This window comes from Canis lupus, chromosome 9 (genome assembly GCF_048164855.1).
Source record: "Canis lupus baileyi chromosome 9, mCanLup2.hap1, whole genome shotgun sequence".
Classification (NCBI taxonomy): domain Eukaryota; kingdom Metazoa; phylum Chordata; class Mammalia; order Carnivora; family Canidae; genus Canis; species Canis lupus.
Genome location: NC_132846.1, coordinates 41,355,768 through 41,376,314, shown reverse-complemented (window position 1 = coordinate 41,376,314; position 20,547 = coordinate 41,355,768). Strand labels below are relative to the sequence as shown.

Sequence of the window (20,547 nt, the reverse complement as noted above, 5' to 3'; positions counted from 1 at the left end):
TTAGCCACAATGAGTCTGACAGATCTGTTTTTCCTGTATCTTCCTAACCTTGACACCCAATCTGTTTGCACCAGCTGTAAACTACAGACCAGATCAATGAAAGATGCAACCTCAAAATTAAAGCTCAGTTAAGGTTCTAGCTTAAGAGGTTCACTTTAAAACTTGGGTGAGTTACAAAGAAAAAATATGTTGGTATATACCATAAGGCTCCTAAACCATCCTAAGGAAGACAAAACTCACATCACAAAATAATACTTTTAAATCCATATAGAGTCTTTTATAGAGCAACTTAAAAAACATTTTACAAAAAATTATCCAATTAACTTTTCTGTCACTTCAGTGAAAAGTCAACGGTATTATCTGATATTTTCCAAAGAAGTTAAAAAGAAACAAAGGAACTAAAGTTACTCACTTTGCCAATTACAGAGCTTCTTAATTCCACATCCAGTGTTTTAGACTTGTGAAAAAAGATGCTCAGCTCCATGACAAATTATATTAACAGAAATACCTCAGCCTTTTGAAAAAATTTTGACTTTCCACAAGATGTAAATGCAAGAGATGGTGTACTGTCTTGCTTAGCATTTCACCTAATCACTTAGTTCAGCATATGCCACACTGTAGGTATTCTCTGTATATTTACCCGAATAAAGCTATTAATGATAGCTAATAATTACTAGAGTTCATGTATCAAGTACTGTGCTAAGTGTATTACATATATTGCTTCACTTAATCCTACTAACAACTCAAAGAGGTAAGCAAATCATTCTCATTTTACTGATGAGAGAACTGAAGGCCTAGGTTAAGTAACTTGCTTAAGATTATAAACAGATAAAACCACAATTTTTACAAAGGTAGTCCAACTTTAGACCTTGTTTAAAGATCATCATTACAGAAAGAATAGATTAGAAGTAAGAAAGTCTGTATTTTATTTCTTTTATCACTAAATTCTTGGAGATAATGTCTAGCATTGTACCCTACTCATATTTTTCCTCATCAAATGTTTCATGGATAAAATTAAAATTGCATAAGCAAATTAGGTTTCATTGGCCTCAACAATGTAAAATGGAGATAAAAGTACTTGCATGGTCTGTCTCAGTGGTTCTCAAAGTGTCATCTCTGGACCTGGAAACTTTGTTAGAAATACAAAATCTCAGCACTCTCCCCAAACCTACTGAATCACAAGCCGGTGTTTTCACAAGCCCGTGTTTTAACAAGCCTTCCAGGTGATTCTCATGCATGGTGGAGATTCTCATATATCAGTCTACCTTACTAGCTAATTATATCAAATGATTTCAATAATGTGAAAGTACCCTAAAAAGTGAATCATGTATCATCATTAAAAGCATAAATTACATTCCTTAAAAAAACTTAGTGATTTTGCTAAATCCAGATAAAAATGAACATGAGAAATGAAAGAGGTCATAAAGCACCTTTTTTTTTTTTAAAGGTTTTATTTATTCATGAGAGACGCACACACACACACACACACACACACAGAGAGAGAGAGAGAGAGAGAGAGGCAGAGACACAGGCAGAGGGAGAAGCAGGCTCCATGCAGGGAGCCCAATGTGGGACTCAATCCCGGGTCTCCAGGATCACGCCCTGGGCCGAAGGCAGGCGCTAAACCATTGAGCCACCCAGGGATCCCCCATAAAGCACTTTTAAAATAAAGTACATTCTAGATTTTACCTTGGTATGTAGAGCAGTCATGGATCCAGAGAAAAAGATGACCATAAGCCATAAAGCTGTGCCGAGAAATCTGATAATTGGAATGTGGCAGTTCAATCCAGAGATGTGAAATGCCGTACAGGCCTCTTACCTGACCAGTGTCCAGTGGAGGTGCCAGATCTGTCTGTACAGGTCTCACTTACAGGTCTAAACACTGTTTCCCATCCACCAGTAGCATAGCGCCAATTCTGAGATTCCAAGATGAGTGTTCGCTGAGTACCATATGCAATCATGAAGCAATAGACCACATGATGGAGTTGACAGCCATAGCCACAGCCTTTGTTGATATTACATACCAGCTTCTTGGCTTTGCTGCAGTCCTTGGGATTCTGTCAGGAGGAAAGACAAACAAAGGTGAAGAGAGGTCATCTTCTTTTTCTAAATGACAAGTGTCAAAAATCATATAATAAGCAAGGACTGATCCAGTGTATCTTACTAAGCAAAGAATCCAGCTTTAAGGTTTGAATTTCAAAGAATCCACTGAAAGTTTATTATAGAGAGATGGCAATGAAAAAGAACAGTTGCTTTGGAAATATCATGAAACAAATACGAAATGAAGCAGTTTTTCAGTTACACTGAAAAAAATACTTTCATTTCTCTATCATTCAGAACATGTAAGTATGATCATCTCTGAACTCAAAGTTGCATACGTTAAGATCTTTATGAAAGAAGTGAAATATGCTAGCTGTCCTTCAGCATGCTGTGCTTACTACCTTCCCAGCTGAAACTCAAATAATCTTAAATGAAAAACTATAATTTACCTATTAATTCTATCTTCCTCTAGAGTCAAGTGTCACAAACAAAATGTACTTTTCATTATGGAAGTGAAACTACTGAATAAAAAAATATGATTAATAATTACAAGATGTTAGTTACAGGACTTTAAAAAAAACCCTAATCTTGATGATGGCTACTAGTAATTTTCACAATAAAATGTAGACTATGTTCTATACTGTCTTGAGACTGTATTATGTCAATTTTTTAGTCATTGAAGTATAATTAACATACAGTGTTATGGTAGTTTTAGGTGTACAACATAATGATTCAACAATTCTATACACTGCTCAATGTTCATCATAAGTAGAGTTCACCATCTGTCACCAAATATTATTACAGTATTATTGACTATATTCCCTATGCTTTACTCTTCATCTTTGTGACTATTTTACAACTGGAAGTTTGTTTACCTCTTAAACCCCTTTACTTCACCCATTTGCCCACCCACTGTTATGCCAATTTTTAATCAGGAGGTCCATTTTTCTATTTGTGTACCCTGCTATAAGATGAACAGCAAGTGGTTAAAACATTATTATCTAACAGTGGATGTGATAGGGTTAGTTAATGAGAGATGCCTTTTTTATTCTAAAGCTTCAACTCTGGGGCACCTGGGTGGCTCAGTGCTTAAGCATCTGCCTTTGGCTCAGGTCATGATCCCTGAGTCTTGGGACTGAGTCCCGCATCAGGCTCCCTGCCAGGAGCCTGCTTCTCTCACAGGTTCTTAGTTTATATGACTCTTGAAAAAAGCAGTTGCCAAACCACAAACCTAAAACTAATCTTCAGGGATATCATCTGTTCTGTCAAGAAGAGCCCTAGAAACAAAAGTTAGGAATGTGATGGTATAAAATGATTCTGAAGGAAAAGCTGGGAAGGGAAAATGCAACATGGTTACTTTCAGAAGAGGTATCTTTTAAGATCAAATGTGCCATAGCAGGCTGATCTTTTCAAAATCAAAGCTCTTGTTCATCAAGAGCCCTCTGAAGAGTTAGAACCCTTATGAATTTGAGAGAATCCACATAAAATTCAGCAAGATTTGGTCAATACTGTTTTCCCAATCAAGTACTAGAGTTGCTGATTCTTTTCACTTTTGAACTCCAGTTGGTTTAGCTGCAAAAGATTTGAAGGGAACAGAAGAGTATGAGATGTGCTATTGAAAGACTAATATCACTTACTTTCTATCCAATATTGTAGAATAATCCTGGGAATAAGTAACATTCTCAAACTGATCCAAAGCTTTATTTTAACTCAATAGTTTATCAAAAGGGCAAATAAAGAACACTGACATTTGTCAGATTTTTCAAGATTTGTAAGAAATACAGCACTTGAATATCTCTAAAATTCTTATGAATACAAAAGAAAATATTCGTTATATATTTTCAATAACCTTTTTTAAGAAGTTTTTATTTTTTTAAATTTAAAAAAATGTTTTTTTCCTAGGCAAAGAACTTTATTAACCTTGTTTCAAACTTTATTCCCAGGCTTCTTCAGCTTAGTTAGCTGCAAAGAATGAATTGTGTATAAGCAAAAACTGAAAAGAGCTGCAGTGTCCAAGGGGCTTGGGCTTAAAAGTATTAGAGATCTATATTTTATCAGATCCATGAACAAAATTTTAAAAAGCAGTCATAATATAAAATAGCAGCTCCCAGTAACTTCTTCAAGTTTTATCTTCTTCAGAAGTTGACTCAATTCAGTTTGCTTCATTCTTGGAAGCTTCATCAAAATTCTCCACAACATCTGGAACTTCATCATCATCATCCTCTCCGATAGCAAGTGGTGCTTTTCCACCCACGGATTGTGTGGGCAGAGCTTCAGCCAGTCTTCTTAAACTAGTCAGGCTGTCTGCACCAAGCTGGTTTAAGATACTGGGTAGCATTTCTGTCAGCTGCTTTGTCTCAGCATGGCCTGTAATGGTGAACGTGTTTGCTGCCAGCGATGCCTGAACTTTAGGGTTGTTAAAATGGATCACTGTTCCTTGGTTTGTGAACATATTCACTAGTTCAATACCAGAGATACTGTTTACCCCTAACTTCTTTAAGGAGAACTGAAGTTTTTTATCATCTGTTGTAGCTCTTCTATGAACCACCTTCTTCTTTCAGTGAGCAGTTCCTTTCCCACCAATGCGCACTTGTGCTTGCAGTTTGGCGAGTTTCTCCTGGTTCATGATAGTTTCTTTCATCTTGATGGAGTGCAAATGGGACCGCGTGGGGGACTAGGGTTGGCGCTCGGGGGGTCTCGGGCGGACCAGCTGAGGTTAGGCGCACACACGTGGGGACGCAAGATGGCAGCTAGAGGCTAGAACAGTTTTTAGATATACAGAATTATTGCAAAGAGTACAGAGATCCCATATGCCTCACATCCAGTTTTTCCTATTATGTCTTTTTTTTTCCTATTATGTCTTACATTAATCTTCATTTTTTTTCAAGGAAAAAAAGAGTGAGGGAACATAATAATTAAACATTTGAAACTAAGACTTTTTTTAAATAAAGAGAAGATATATATGCATTTATTTTTTTAAAAGATTTATTTATTCATGAGAGACACACACACAGAGGAGCAGAGACACAAGCAGGCTCCATGCAGGGAGCCTGACATGGGACTCGACCCCGGATCTCCAGGATCACACCCTGAGCTGAAGGCGGTGCTAAACTGCTGAGCCACCTGGACTGCCCGACATATGCATTTAAGACAGGCACACCGCTTATGCTTCGAGAGTTTAATTAGAATGCAATGCTTTGAGCACAAGAACTGAATACTAAAAGAAAGAAATGGCCAGTTTATGAAACGAAGCTCAATTCAAGAGTTTTAGTGCTCCTCAAACCAAGCTAAATCAAGAATATATTAAATCTGTTAAATCATAGGTAACATGGAGAAAGGAAAAAAATCCATTATGTTTGGTTCTGGAATGAAAAAGGTCTACAATATACAGGGTAATCAATGGAAGATTCCAAGGCAGAGGCTAGCAGTAAGAGAAGATAAAATGAATGACTAGAATGAGAACAGTTACCAAAGTACTGAAGAAGCTCAGAGTCACAGCTCAATTTTTTCACAAAAATATTTCCAAGTCTGAAAAATTCAAAACGTCTTGTTCACAGAAAGGCAAAGAGACAGTGAGAAATAGAAAAAAATACATGTGTGTTTCTATCATAAGATTAGGTTCACCAGAATAAATGTCTAGAAAAAAACAAGCAGATATTTATAAGGTAAACAAAGCAACAATTCTGAGATGGGCAAGGATTTATTCAGATGGAAAGGATCCGTATGGGACAACCTTTACCTGACCTAAGTCTTTGTTACCCATCACTGTTACAGAGTAGTAACAGATATTTATAGGAGTCTATAAAGGGGACACAGAACCTTTGTTACACACACACAGGTGTGCGCATATATACGTATGCGTAATCTTCAAATTTCTTACCAAATAGTCTTTGTCAATTGCCACTGATCCTGGTTTTACACTTTCTGTCTGCAAAAGGCTTGCAGGTATGTCTCATCCATAAGCAAGCATATACAGAAGGGCCTCATTACTAAAAGAAGCTATAATTATGCTAACACTTTAACAGGGTAGCTATTTCTGATGATAAAACCTGTTTTTCAATTGTTTCTAGTATGCCTAATGCATTTTATTTTCTAATTCTCTATCAGTTATACAAGGATGCGGGCATATTGCTTTATTCTATATTGTGATTCTTTCGATCTTTCCCCTCCTTTCCTTTTATGACACTCTCCACTCATCACACACACAATCACACACACACACACACACACGCAGACACATACCCGTGTGTACGTAGAATATGATAGAATACATCCCCAGCAGAAGTCCTACTAGGAAGTACTTCTCATCTGAGAGTGGAAGATGGGGAAATACAGATTGAAAGTACACCTCTTATGTCCCCAAGACATAAGAGCAAGAAGGTCTCACCTCTTCCTGCCTTGAGTATCACTCACTGACCAAGTATAGATTAAGAAAAACCACTTTCAGCTGGACTGGAAAGGGTTATGAAGAAAAATTTGTATTTAAGTTAAACCTTAAAAGGTATAATTTATTGTCATTTCTGAAATGCCAAGTAAAAGTACTTTTTTTTTTATTATTAATAAGAGCCTATATTGTAAAGAATGATGGTTAAGGGCAAAGTAAAATTATAAACTCTCTAAATTATACTTGTATTGTGGGATTTTTATATATAGGGTCTTCTTGAAGTCAAAGTCATTAATAGGCTCATATATTCTTCCTTGCAATGATGATGATTATTCAAGTTTTTGAAACAGGAGGTAATTTTGTCAAAATTACTTGAGACAACATGCTTAGTTAAGGAACTTTGCATAGAGAGGTTTAAGATAAAATTTTGTTCTAATTCAGTCTCTGTTATGAATTAAATTGTGTGATTTTTGCCTCATTTTCTTAATTTAAAATTGTGACAAAAATTCCCTCCCTCCACAATCTCTTTCTGCGTACCCATCCCTTCCTTCTCAGAGATACAAGGAAGCTAAATGACATGGTATATGCTCAAAGCTAATTCAAACATACTATCTCATTTATCCTCATAATCTCGAGACATTATTTCACAATGGATAAATGTAGTATCTTTTGCATTTAGTGCTACAAGGTGGTCCAATTATGGAGCTTTATAAGCTAACAATGTTATGTAACATTTTTACAGTTATAATTCTGCAGCAAAGTTAACGCTATAGTACATATAAATCAAGAGATAAGGACTTAAGATAAAATAGGTTTCTCCTGTATTCAGTTTCCTTCTCTTCAGTTTTTTTTTTTTTTTAAACACTATCTGAGGCATTTTTTCTGACACTGCTAGTTTCCAAGAATGATCCTAGATCAATAGAACCAAAAGCAGTGTTTGTTCTCATTATCCTATAAATCAAAATTGAGAAGTATATTAAAATCAATATGCCTCTAAGATGGTACATTAAGAGAAGCAGCATCTCTTAAATCTAAATGATTACTAATTCACTAAAGGCATCATCATAACGCTGAAATATTTTAATCTTTTTTACTTTGGTTAAAATACGAAAATTGTTACCATTGAATGTATTTCAAATTACGAAAAGCCATTTTAATTTCTACTTTGCTAAAAAAGAATAGTTTTGAATCAACTAGCAAACCAGAATTATTCTTATATTAAGTAGGCACTGCTAAGATTTAGAAGTTTCCATTGCCTTCACCTAGTAATAAACCAGTAGTAATTGTGAATTAATGATGTAACATTATAAAATAGTATGGATTCCATGGCTTTTAACTTAAATCAAAGATAATGCCTTTTGCCCACAACTATTTAGGTTTCCAATAGGCTCAAGTAAAAGGCTCTTCAGAGGAAAATTTTCCAGGCACCATGTAATTTTCCTCTTATCTGCCTGGATTTACTACAGACCAAAAACATTACATTAAAAGGCTAAATTCACAACAAACAAAAAAATTTAGTCAATATAAACTGGACATAATATCTCCAGGCATCTCTTGCAAAGAGTAAATGCTCAATAACCATTAGTTCAATTGAATTGCATGTAGGGAGACAAAGATGATGTCAAGCTGACAGTGACAAAAATAAATTAATTGGTGACAGCTAGAATTTAGAATTTGGCTCTCTCAAATCTATTGTTCAATGCTCTTATCTATCTTCCCATGATGTCTTTAATACAAGATTCAACAAGAAGTGCACTCAGAGCACTTATCTGGTTACTCCCCAGCTTTATGGACATATGTATATTTGATGAATAAAAATTGAATATATTTAAAGTGTACAACATGTTGATATATATACTTACACACCATGTAATAATTACCACAATCAAGCTAATTAACATAGCTATTGCTTCATATTGTTACAATTTTTTAAATTATTTATTTATTTATTCATGAGAGACACAGAGAGAGAGAGAGGTAGAGACACAGGCAGAGGGAGAAGCAGGCTCCATGCAGGGAGCCCGATGTGGGACTCCATCCTGGAACTCCAGGATCACACCCTGAGCCGAAGGCAGGAGCTGAACCTCTCAGCCACCCAGGGATCCCCAACAATTTACTTTTTGGTGGGGAGATCACCTGAGATCAAATTTCAAGTATATAATGTCAGTATTATTAATTATAGTCAGCATGCTGTACATTAGATCTCTAGAACCTACTCATCCCACATAAGCGAACCTTTGTACCTTTGGTCAACATTTCTCCATTTCCCCCAGCTCCTTGCTCCTGGTTATTACTGTACTATTCTCTGCTTTCATGAATTTGACTTTTTTAGATTGCACATATGAGATCATGCAATATTTGTCTGTGTCTTATTCAGTCAGCATAATGTCCTCCAGGTTCATCCATCTTGCAAAAGCAGGTTTTCTTATTTTTGTGGCTGAATAATATTCCATTTTACACACACACACACACACACACACACACACACACACACATATCAAAACCCCGAGGATCCTTCCAGCAACTCTCTAACAGCATGTCTTCTCTAGGGAGTAGTTAAGCCATAGCTCCTAGTTCCAATGAAGAGAGGTCAGAAAAACCAAAGGACTGAGCCAAGTAAGTTAAATTTTATTGTGCTCTTTGCTCTAATCACTAAATAGTTTTTAATTTGTTTGTTTAAAAAGATCTGCAACATCTAGCTTTGTGTTGGTGATGAAGAAAAGATTCATTAATAGTGTAGTGAAAACATTTCATTGTATTGGAAATAGTCTGATTTTATTTCTCTAAAATTATTTTCAGAACTGAAGGAGAAAAGGTAATGAAGCAAATAAGAGAACTGGAATACTGAACTGTGGTAATTAAAACAAAGACTCTGGGCATAGTTAATAACCATGAAAGACAGAGTTAAAAAGCATTCTCATTTTTAAAAGCCAGGACTGGAAATTATTGTCTTTTAACACATTAAACAAGATTATTTTCATAGTAAAGTTAAGATAGTATCGAGGTGTCCTTTCTACCCTTCTAGCAAAGAACAATTTGTTGCAAGTACTAAGAACAACACAATAGTTGAGGCACATACAGGCTAACAAATGCTGTAGGAAATCAATGTTCCTTTAGGTATTTTATAAGATTTTAAGTGGGGAAACTTAATGGAGAAAAGATATCAAGATGCATAGTTTACAGGCTGTAATCCTGACACACTGAAGCAAAGGTCTATACAGTTATAGAAGAGGAAAGATCCTAGTAAGTAGAGCATCAATTGGCTTAGTTAAATGCATTCTTAAAATTTTTGCTCTTTGCCTAGAATTCTCTATTGAATGTTCTAAAGCCATTTTTTTTTTAAAGATGGAAATTCTACAAATCCAGTAGAAAGCAACAAACATTATGGGGGATTTCTACTGTGGGTCTTTGACACAGTAGTCTGTCATCTCTAGATATTCCAGATGGTGTCTAAAAATATCTCTACTTCAGGTTCAAGAGATGAGTACACCAGAGCAACCTTGGTAATATTTTCTGATACTATAAAAGCCACAAAGGAAGGAAGAGAAAGAATGAGACCAAGTCTAACTTTCTCATCCAAGAATCTAATGTAAACAAGGCTAGAGAAGAAAAGCTAAGTTACCTGAGAACCCAGACTCTGCCCATCCTACACAAATGTACAGAAGAGTTAGTATAACCTCAAGCACCTTCAAATGTTTTATTTTGTTTTAATAAAAGTCAGAGTAACTTAAACTGTTTGCCAGCTCTTCCATTCTGCAAAGTGCCATTCATCCCAGTAGTGGTGGTACTTATAGCACTTATCTGTCTACTCACTGGCTTTTAAAATCAAATCATAAACAATAACTACACCAGATGTCAAATCCTGCTGCCTGGATAGAGGCATCGTTCCACTTCTCCATGCAGCTATCCATGCTGTGAATCCACTGTTAGCTGAGCATAAATTTCTTTGAAATCCCAGTTATTATTATTATTTTTAATTAAAAATAAAACATACTTAAGACCATTTTTCTCACTGCCTCAGTTTAACAGTGATCTAACCAAATCAGGCTATTTACTTTTTGAAATCTTTAACCCTGTATTTTTTGCTGTTTATTTTTAAATAATTTAATACACACAATAAATTATAAAAAGAGTAGAGAGTTACCATATATACCTTCCATAGTGCTTTTCCCAGTGAGAACATCTTACTTAACCACAGTTCATTATCAATACCAGGAAATTGACATTACATAACATTATTAATATATAGAAATTTCTTTGAATTTCACCAGGTTTTACATGCACTCTTTTTTTTGGGGGGGGTATATTTAATTTTATAACGTGTATAGACTCATGTACCTAGTACTACAATCAGGATATAAAACTGTTGCATCAAAACAAAGAAATTCTCTTACACTACTCCCTTTAGGAGTCACACCCTTTCCCCAAATGTTAATCTCTGGCAACTACTGATCTGTTCTCCATGACAATGATTTAGTAACTTTGAGAGTGTTGTAAATGGAATCAGATAGTATAGTATGTAAGTAGCCTTTTGAGATTGGCTTTTTTATCACTTAGCATAATGCTCTTGAGATCCACCCAAGTTATTGTGTATACCAATAGTTCATGCCTTTTTATTACTGACTTGTAGTCTCTTATGTGCATTGTGTCACAGCCTATTCACCCACTGAAAGGCATTTGGGCTGTTTTCATGTTTAGGGTATTACAAATTAAGTTGTTATGCATACAAGTGTACAGATTTTTGTGTGGACATGAATTTTTATTTCTCTAGGATAAATATATAGGAGTATAATTGCTGAATCTAACTGCCAAACTGTTTCCCAGAATGACCATACCATTTTACATTTCCATAAGAAATACACAAGAGCTGGTGGCTCAAAATTCTTTGTATTTTTTGTTAGCCATTCTGATAGGTGTGTGGTGGGATCTCATCATGTTTTTAGGTTACATTTTCCTAATAGCTAATGATTTTGGACATCCTTTCATGTGCATTTTTGTCATCCGTATATCCTCATTGGTAAAGCTGTCTGTTCAAAACTTCTGCCCACTTTCCAATTGGATTGTTTCTTACTGTTAACATTAAAGAGATCTTGATACATTCTGGATATAAGACCTTTGTTGGATAAGTGGTTTGCGAGTATTTTCTCCCAGTCTATGGCTTGTCTTTGCATCCTCTTTAACAGGGTTGTTCATAGGACAGAAGTTCTAAATTTGATAAAGTCCAATTTATTGATTTTCTTTCCTTTTATAAACCATTCCCTTAGTGTCATGTTTAAGAACTTTTAGCCTAGGTCACAAAGATTTATTATAACATTTTCCTCTAAAGTTTTTATAGTTTTGTATGTCACAGTTATTTTATCTGTCCTGTTTACTATCCATTTTGAGTTATTTTATGTAAAATGTAATGGTTAGGTCAAGGTTCATTTTTTCCCTATGAGATGTCCTTCCACTGAACTGCTTTTATACCTTTCTCAAAAATCAATTGCCCACTCATAGGTATATATTCAAAAGAAATGAAAACTGTTATTCAAATACACGTAAAGATGTTAACAGCAATGCTATTTTGAAATAGCAAAAGGTGGAAACAATCCAAATGTCCATCTACAAATGAATGGATGAATTCATTTGGTATACTCGCACAACAGAGTATTACTCAGCTATAAAAAGGAATGAAATGCTAATATATGCTACAACATGGATGAAATGTCAAAACATTATTCTAAGTCAAAGTTGGAAAGAAAAGATCACATATTGCATGATTCCATTTATATGAAACATTCAGAATAGGTAAATCCATAGAGAATGCAGATTGGTGGCTTCCAAGGGTTATGGGAAGAGGGAATGGGGGAATGAGAGCAACTGACAAATGGGTATGAGGTTTCCTCTTAAGCTGATGAGATGCTGTGCAACTAGATAGAGGTAGTGGTTTGCACGACCTTGTGAATGCACTAATAGCACATTCATTTTAAGATGGTTAATTTTAAATAGTTTTAGAAATTTCACCTCAATGAAAAACAGCATACCCATGTGGTTCCATTTGAAACTCTGTTTCATTGATTTATATGTGTACCCCTCCTCCAATACCATACATTATGTTGATTACCATTGCTATAGTTGTCGAGCCTTTAAACGATAAAGTATGATTACTCCAACTATATTCTTCTTTTTCAAAATTGCTTTAGCTATTATCGTTCCTTTGCCTTTTAATATACATTTTGGAATCAATTTGTCTATATATACAAAAAGGAAAAAGGACTTGCTGGGATTTTAATAGGAATTATGTTAGGTCTATGGATCAGTCTGGGAAGAACTGACATCTTTTCTATGTTGAATCTTCCAACATAATATATTCATTTACTCATTAGATTTTTAGTTTCTTTCATCAGCACTTTTATATGTATTTTTACGTAAGTGTTCCATTTTTAATTTTTGGAGCAACTGTAAGTGGCTATATGTCTTAAAATTCTGGTTTCCAATATTTCTTGCTAGTATATAGAAATATGATTAATTTCTGTGTGCTGATCACATATCCCACAATTTTGCTAAATTCACTTATTCTAGGAGCTTTATTGTTGTGTGATTATTGTTATTGTTTGGTACATTACTTGGAATTTTACTACGGAGACAATCATGTCACCTGCAAATAGAGACAGTTTTCTTTCTAGTATATATGCCAATTATTTCTTTGTCTGCCTTACTGGATTGCACAGAACTTCCATTACTATGAATAGAACTGAAAGAGTAGGTGAGAGAGGATATCATTGCTCCTTCCCAATTTTAGGGGAAAAGCATTTAGTCTTTAAGTGTGATGATACCTGTAGGTTGTTTGTAAATTCTTTTTTTCTTTTTTAATCAGATTGGAGAATATCCCTTTTTTTCCTAGTCTGCTGAGTATTAATCATGAATGGGTATTGGATTTTGTAAACTTTTTTTTTTATCATGTTGACATTTTTTTACCACCTTATCAACGTGTTGTATTACCATTTTTATAATTTTCAACCTATTTTAGTATATATGCATATATGATATATGAATATATATTTTTATCATGACCATATCATGACCAGGTGGGGTTTATTCAAGGAATGCAAACCTAGTTAAGTATTCAGAATTCATTCAATGTAATCTGCCACATTAATAGTTTAAAGAAGAAAATCCACATAATTATACCAATTCATAAAGCAAAAGTATTAACAAATCCAATATCTATTCATGCTTTCCTGTGCATAATTTGAACTTTCAGTATTCAATTTTGATTCACCTATACTGTTTTTAAATATATTTCCTCAGAGTTTTGTTAATGGCCATATATGTATTTATACACAAACATACACAAGTAATTTATTACAGTCTATTCATATCAGCATTTTATTATTATTATTTTTTAAAGATTTATTTATTTATTTATTTATTTATTTATTTATTTATTTATTTATTTATGATAGAGAAAGAGAGAGAGAGAGAGAGGCAGAGACACAGGAGGGGGGAGAAGCAGGCTCCATGCCAGGATCCCGCCCTGTGCCAAAGGCAGGCGCTAAACCGCTGAGCCACCCAGGGATCCCCAGCATTTTATTATTTCAAATGGGATGTAGAAACCTCACTACCTTTACTCTCTCCCCTTTTATGATATAATTCTTAAAGATCACTTATATATACATTAAAAACTACATCAGACAATATAAATTTTGCTTTCCACCACCAACATTTTTAAAAATTTCAGAGGAGAAGACTAATCAATCACCCTGTATCTATGCTTTCATTTGCATTCTTAATTCCTGACACTCCAAGTTTCCTTCTATGATTATTTTCTTCCCATCTAAAGAATTTCCTTTTTTTTTTTGACTTAAGATTGTTGGCAATGAATTCTTCCAGTTTTCCTTCACCTGAAAATGTCTTTATTTCACCCCATCATATTTTCACTGGATGAAGAATTCTAGGCTGCCACTTCTTTCCTTTGATACTTAAAAAAGTATCTTACTACTTCTTTCTGGCCTCTGTGTTTTCCAATAGGAAATTCACTGTCATTCAACTTGTTCCTCTGTAGGTAATGCATTGCTTCTCTCCAGCTGCTTTAAAGAATTTTTTCTTTGACTTTAGTTTTCAGCAAATTACTTAGAAAATATCTGGAAATGGATTACTTTGGGTTTTTCTGTTGGGAATTTGCTCAACTTCTTAAACTTGATGGCTTGCCAAATTTAGGAAGTTTTCAGTCATTTCTTCAACCCCTTACTCTTCCTTCTCTCCTTCTTAGGCTCCAAAGATAACATACATAAATTTTTGTTGCTCTTGTTATTGTCCCACAGGTCCCAGGCTCTGTTTATTTATTTATTTAATCTTTATTCTCTGTTAACGAACTGGATAATTTCCATTGATCTAACTTCAAGTGCACTGATTCTTTCCTCTGTTCCAGCTATCCTATCATGAGCCAGTTTTTTTTTAACTTGTTATTGCATTTTTCAGTTCTGAAATTCTCATGTTTTTTCCTTGTACCATCTATTTCTTTGCTGAGGCTATCTATTTTTTTCATTTGTTTCAAGTCTTGAATTTGAGTAATTGAGTATTTTTATTATATATCTTCTTTAAAATTCTTATCAGTAATTCCAACCCTTATGTCATTTAAGTGTGCTGTGTGCTGATTATCTTTTGTTATTTGAATTATGATTTCCTGATTTCCCTGGTTCTTGGTACATGGTGAATATTATGTTATGAGACTCAGCTTTCTATTAAATGATCTATTTTGGTAGGAAGCAAACTACATAGATTCCTAGCTTATTTTTACTGGCTGTTGCTCAAATGGCAATTTAATTATTAAAGGTTTTGCAATGTTATTTTGCTCTGCCCTACTTGTGGCTAATCAAGAGCCAGTGCGAAGCCTAGGTGGTATATCATACCAGAGTTCAGTTCTCAAACCCTTTTTTTGGATTGATTCTCAAGAGTTACATGTATGTGATGTTCAGAGGTCTGCTCAGGATATCAAACACAGACTTGAAAAATCCTGTTCTCTAATTCTCTTTTCTCCATAACTTTCTTCCACTCTAGTGGTGAGGAGAATGGGAGTTGCCTCATGATTGGAATAGGATAAATGTAATCAAAATGAGGCCTTTTTGGCTTCACCCATTAGCATTTTTAGGTTGGAGGATTCTGCAGCACCTCCAACAAGGATATATACGAATAAAGCAAGCAAATAAATGTAGAAGATTCATATTGTACAGGATTTTGGTTTTTACTTAGCAGGAAGAATAGGAAGAATATTAATGTATCTTATCCAGAAACTCTCATTTAATGCACATTTAATTCATATCTGTAATGCTACTTATTTATTTATTGGAAAACTAATGACTTTGTGTTTCCAGAGGTATAAGTTTCTTTTAAAAATGATAAACCACCCTTTTTCAATATTTGAATCTTGATAACACTATGGTACTGTATCTTCTTATATAAAAGGAAAATATAACATCTGCTGGGAGAAAAGAACTCTAGGAGTGAACATTTAAAAGATTATTCAAAGCTTCTATGGAATGTAGGCTTTGAACACAGGCAAAACTCCTTATATTTAAAAGGTTTTTCTTAGGGTACAGCTTTATTTCTTTTTTCATCCAGGGCACTAAGGTTTTTTTTGGTTGCAAGCCAAACATAGTATCTATCCTGCCCCTAACCCTTTAATCATAACCAACCCTCTCACAAGGCATCCTCTCTTTATTTCTAGCAGTACCTGCAGCTTTAAGGCATGGTCTCTTCTACTAGCTCTGATACTTCCAAACCCAGCAAGTACAACCACTTTAATCACTCCAGGGAAGAGGATTTAGACCAAAATTCAGAATAAAACAAATAAATGAAAAAACCTCCCATACAAGCAAACAAAAAAACCCCACCAACCTCTGAGCAAGGGAGATATCCACAAAGCTATAGGACAATTTTACTGGCAGAATGTTAACTAGAATTCTTCCAACAATCGCAGATAGTCCCTGATATGCTTCAACTTGTAAAAAGAAATGATGGGGTATGTGAGTATAAAAGTGTTGGCTTTTTATAGGTGATACATTTTGTCTAATAATAAACAATGGTTATGCCAATGAAAAGAGAGAGGAATAAAAGGTGCAACAGCTCTGAGAAAGACATGAAATAGTTGAAAGAAACCAGTAACAAGCAATGATAAAAATAGTGACCTATCTCTATCTATTCAGATATTAAAATCTATCTGCTTCTTTTTCTATCTGCATTGTTTTTTTTGTTTTTGTTTTTGTTTTTTTTATTTTAAGAGGGAGAGTATGCACGAGCAAGGGGTTGGGCCAGGGACGAGGGGGAGAATCTTAAGCAGGCTCCATGCCCAGAGTGGAGTCCTAGATGTCTCCATTCAGGGTTCAATTTCATGACCCTGAGAGCATGACCTAAATGGAAATCAAGAGTCAGATGCTTAACCGACTGAGCCACTCAGGCACCACTATCTGCATCTTAATCTTTTTTGGCTATTATAGCCTCTTGTGATAGCATGACAATAATAGCCCAAATATACCAGAAGAATTTTGCTATACAGTAAAACAGAAGAAAATTATTAACTAAAAATAAAAATACTACTCTCATTCCTTCCCTATCTCCAACATGTAAGAAATAAAAGATAAAGTAAAATAAAAACTGATTTCATTAGTTTAACTGCTTTAAAGTCCCTCTAGTAGAACCTGATACTACTCAGAATATATCAAGATGTGGCCCCAATATTTAAGTTGACATCGTTTTGCATTTGAAAGTTTCATAATCATTAACAGTGTTCCTTACTATATCTTAAGGAGATCACTGTGCTCTCAATATGATTTAAAGTAAATATGGCCAAAGTCTGTAACAGAGCATATTCTTGAGAACCTACATATGCTTCATATCTAGTTCCATGATCTAACCAGTAAATCTCAACTCACCCATAAATGTAAAAAATAACCTATTAGGATAGGAACTTCAGCAAGGGGCAAAGGCATATGCTCAGAAAGCTGGTATCTCAAATACAGATAAGAGCTTATATACAGCTGAAGGAACAGGAGGAGGAAGCAAAGGAAAATAGAAGGCAAAAATATTTAAGAATTATTTCTATCAACGTCTAGCCCAGGATTAACAAACTTTTCCTGTAAAGGGCCGTACAGTAAGTATCTCTGACTTTTCAGGCCATAAATTCATATTCTGTCACAATTACTTAACTTTGTCATTGTGGCCTGAAAGCAGTCATAGACAATATTTAGACAAATATGCATGGCTTTATTCTAATAAAACTTTATTTACAAAAACAGCTGAGCTGGGTTTGCCCTGAGAGTGATAGTTTGCTAACCTCTGGTTTAGGTCAATAAAATCTGTAAAAACAGGGTGGCAAAAGGAAGGACAATATTAGACAGGATGGGTAAGAATACATGTTCTCTAAGAACATTGGAACCTATGTCTTTTTCTGTTTTGCATTCTGATTTGATAAAACTTCTGAGACCTTACCATTAGTGAGATACATAGATTTAGCTCTTCAATAAATCTAGGATCCAACGCCCACATTACTTTCTACTTACACGACTAATAGTATTTTCCTAATGTCTCAGCTGCTAAGATCTTGACTCCTCTTTCTGAAGAGAACATTGACCTCATCTATAGATATATTTGAAGGATACCTCTACAGTGTATTGAACAACACCGAAAACTAGATAGGAACAAGTAATATTCATTTCTTACCACCTGGAAAGAAAGATGTTTGATAGATCTGACTTAATGGGGAAGTCAGAATATGTTTAACATTTCTTCTGTGAAAAACCAAGCTTTCTATTCACACCTCTATCTAAATTTTAATCTACTTAGCACATCATTCTATACTTTACCACCATTAAAGTTAAACTTTTTATAATTCAAAGAAAGAAAATCACTTCTTATGACTATTGTCATGATTACAAAGACAATCACTTTTTAAACATATTTCCCCTAGATTTCCATATCATAATATTACCGTATCTTTTTTCTTCAGATTTGTTCATTACTGAAAAAAAGTTCATATTCTCTAATGACTTTTACAAATTTCTATGTGTTTTCACAATTCATAATCTTTTCTAATGACAAAGAAATCATCTTAAGAGTTGGAAACAATATATATAGGCAAAGGCCACTTCTAGAAACTTTACATTTTGTGTTTCTACTCATTTAGTTATTTAAAAGTTATATATCACTTTCCTCTATTAACTAGATACATGAGGAGTCTGTTTTAAGGTTTCTGTGGCAAGGTCCTATATTGCTAATGATGGACAGATGCAAAAGAGGATGTGGCTTCACCAGACAATATTAAAAGCAGCCCTAAAGCTTATATTCAGTTAGTCTCCTTCAACAAAGCACCAGGAAAATAAAGTAAAAATCAAAATACTCATTCCTCAAAGCACTTGTTAATGGTAAATATAACAACTTGGAGTTAAGATTCTGCTTCTTCCCTCTGTTATTTACTAGGCAAGTTATACAAACTTCTCTATGCCTCAATTTATTCTCCTACATGCTGAATATAACAACACCTGCCTTCTAAGAGTTTTGCCTGCTACTGAGTAATACAGAAAGTGTATAGAAGGGAAGTGTATAGAAGCTTACAGACATTATCCATGCTCACAGCTTCCTTTAATGTAGCAGAAGATTTTAAAGAAATATCCTCTCTTTCACCTTCCAATTAAAGGACTTTAATGAGACCTTGGGCTACTTGGATGTTTTATCATCTATTTTCAAAATGATTGATCCAAACCCTGAACCCAGTATAAAACCAATGTAATGACTTTGAATGCCTAAATTTTCCACAGAAAAAAACAGAATCACTAATAACCTTTCTCAGGTGGGTTTTTGAAGTGATATGAGCTGTGCAAATCACACACACCACCCCCTGATAAATATTGATCACAACTGGCCTTTTTGGTTTAGGTAGGTCAAACATATGATGGCATTCATACAGAACATCTAAGCACATTTTAGAATCACTACTACAGTACCATAAGCAATATGAGAGCATGCGTCATTTTCTAGCATCAGAGCATATCTATATATTTTAATGCTATATTTATATGCTTTTATAACTTATCACTGAGTCACATCAGAGACTTATTTGATCTTAGATTCTTAGTCAGTACTCTGTCCTGAGTTAAGCAATTAAGGAGTGTGAGCACAGAAGAGTGAGCAGTGAGGCTTACTGAGCAGATACTATTATTGTCTACAGTAACGAGGACTTACACCTAGAGTATGGGGTCGTACAAAAAGGCTGTGGACATTTACTGAATAGCAGCTAATAATCAATTGCAGGCTGGTCAATTTGAGAAAGTACTGCATACTCTAGGGAAAGACAGTGAAAGTCCTAGTCAGAAAGCTGCTTTATAAATAAAGTACAATTTTAACTGGAGGCAACCTAGTCTTTCTTTGTTATCTATGTACTTGAGACAGAACCCACTCAATCTTAAACAGTCAGCATCTATTACTTTTCATCTAAATTTGCCGTATGTCTTTTTCTATTTCAGGCTTCTTAATTACAGTGGTTCTTAGGTAATCTTATGTCTAAGGGATGTTAGATTCCCTCTTAGTTCAGTGACAAAGGCTTCCTTAGGAGCAGAGTGTGTTTACTAAAACGTAAGCTGAAGGGACCCTCATTTGAACAGGTCCTTTCAAAGGCCCTGGGAGGAGGAGGTATACGTAATGTGTTTACCTGGTCATGTGTTTTTGCTAAAAAATGCAAAATTTGATCACAATGAGTTAAGATAGCTGTCTTGTCCCACTTAGAATTCCCTTCCATCTCACTTTTCCACTATTGGTGTCAATATTGGGTGGCAATGAAGTGGCCTTCAGCATTTCCGGTTCCTGTTATGGGAAAATTAAGGTGGGGATTCATTTAGTTTAGATCTATAAGGATGTATTTATGTGGTTCAGGATTACTTTTGTGCAGTTATTTTTGTGATATAAATAGATACAGGGCAAAGGGATGTACTACAATGTCAATAGGTCCCCTGGCACCTAGCATGGGAAGTGTCAGGTAATCAGAGAATTGGGAGTTAGTTCTCAATAATGCCTAGTCAACACAGTTCTCTTCTGTCATTAATATCCTAAAAAATGTAGTGTATATAATGTAAAATGTAGTTAAATAATTATAT

The 20,547-nt window shown here is 34.7% G+C and overlaps 1 protein-coding gene and 1 pseudogene across 14 annotated transcripts in view; both read right to left on the bottom strand.

The window, feature by feature from the left end:
- Positions 1-20,547, bottom strand: part of FUT8 (fucosyltransferase 8) — a 301,142-nt gene that overhangs the window by 59,383 nt on the left and 221,212 nt on the right. For all 14 annotated transcript variants that reach the window (XM_072838946.1, XM_072838956.1, XM_072838950.1 and 11 more), the window contains one exon: positions 1,820-2,057. In XM_072838946.1, coding sequence (XP_072695047.1) covers positions 1,820-2,057 — 238 coding nt within the window. The remainder of the gene's footprint in view (positions 1-1,819; positions 2,058-20,547) is intronic.
- On the bottom strand, positions 3,931-4,820 carry LOC140639423 (transcription factor BTF3 pseudogene; annotated as a pseudogene).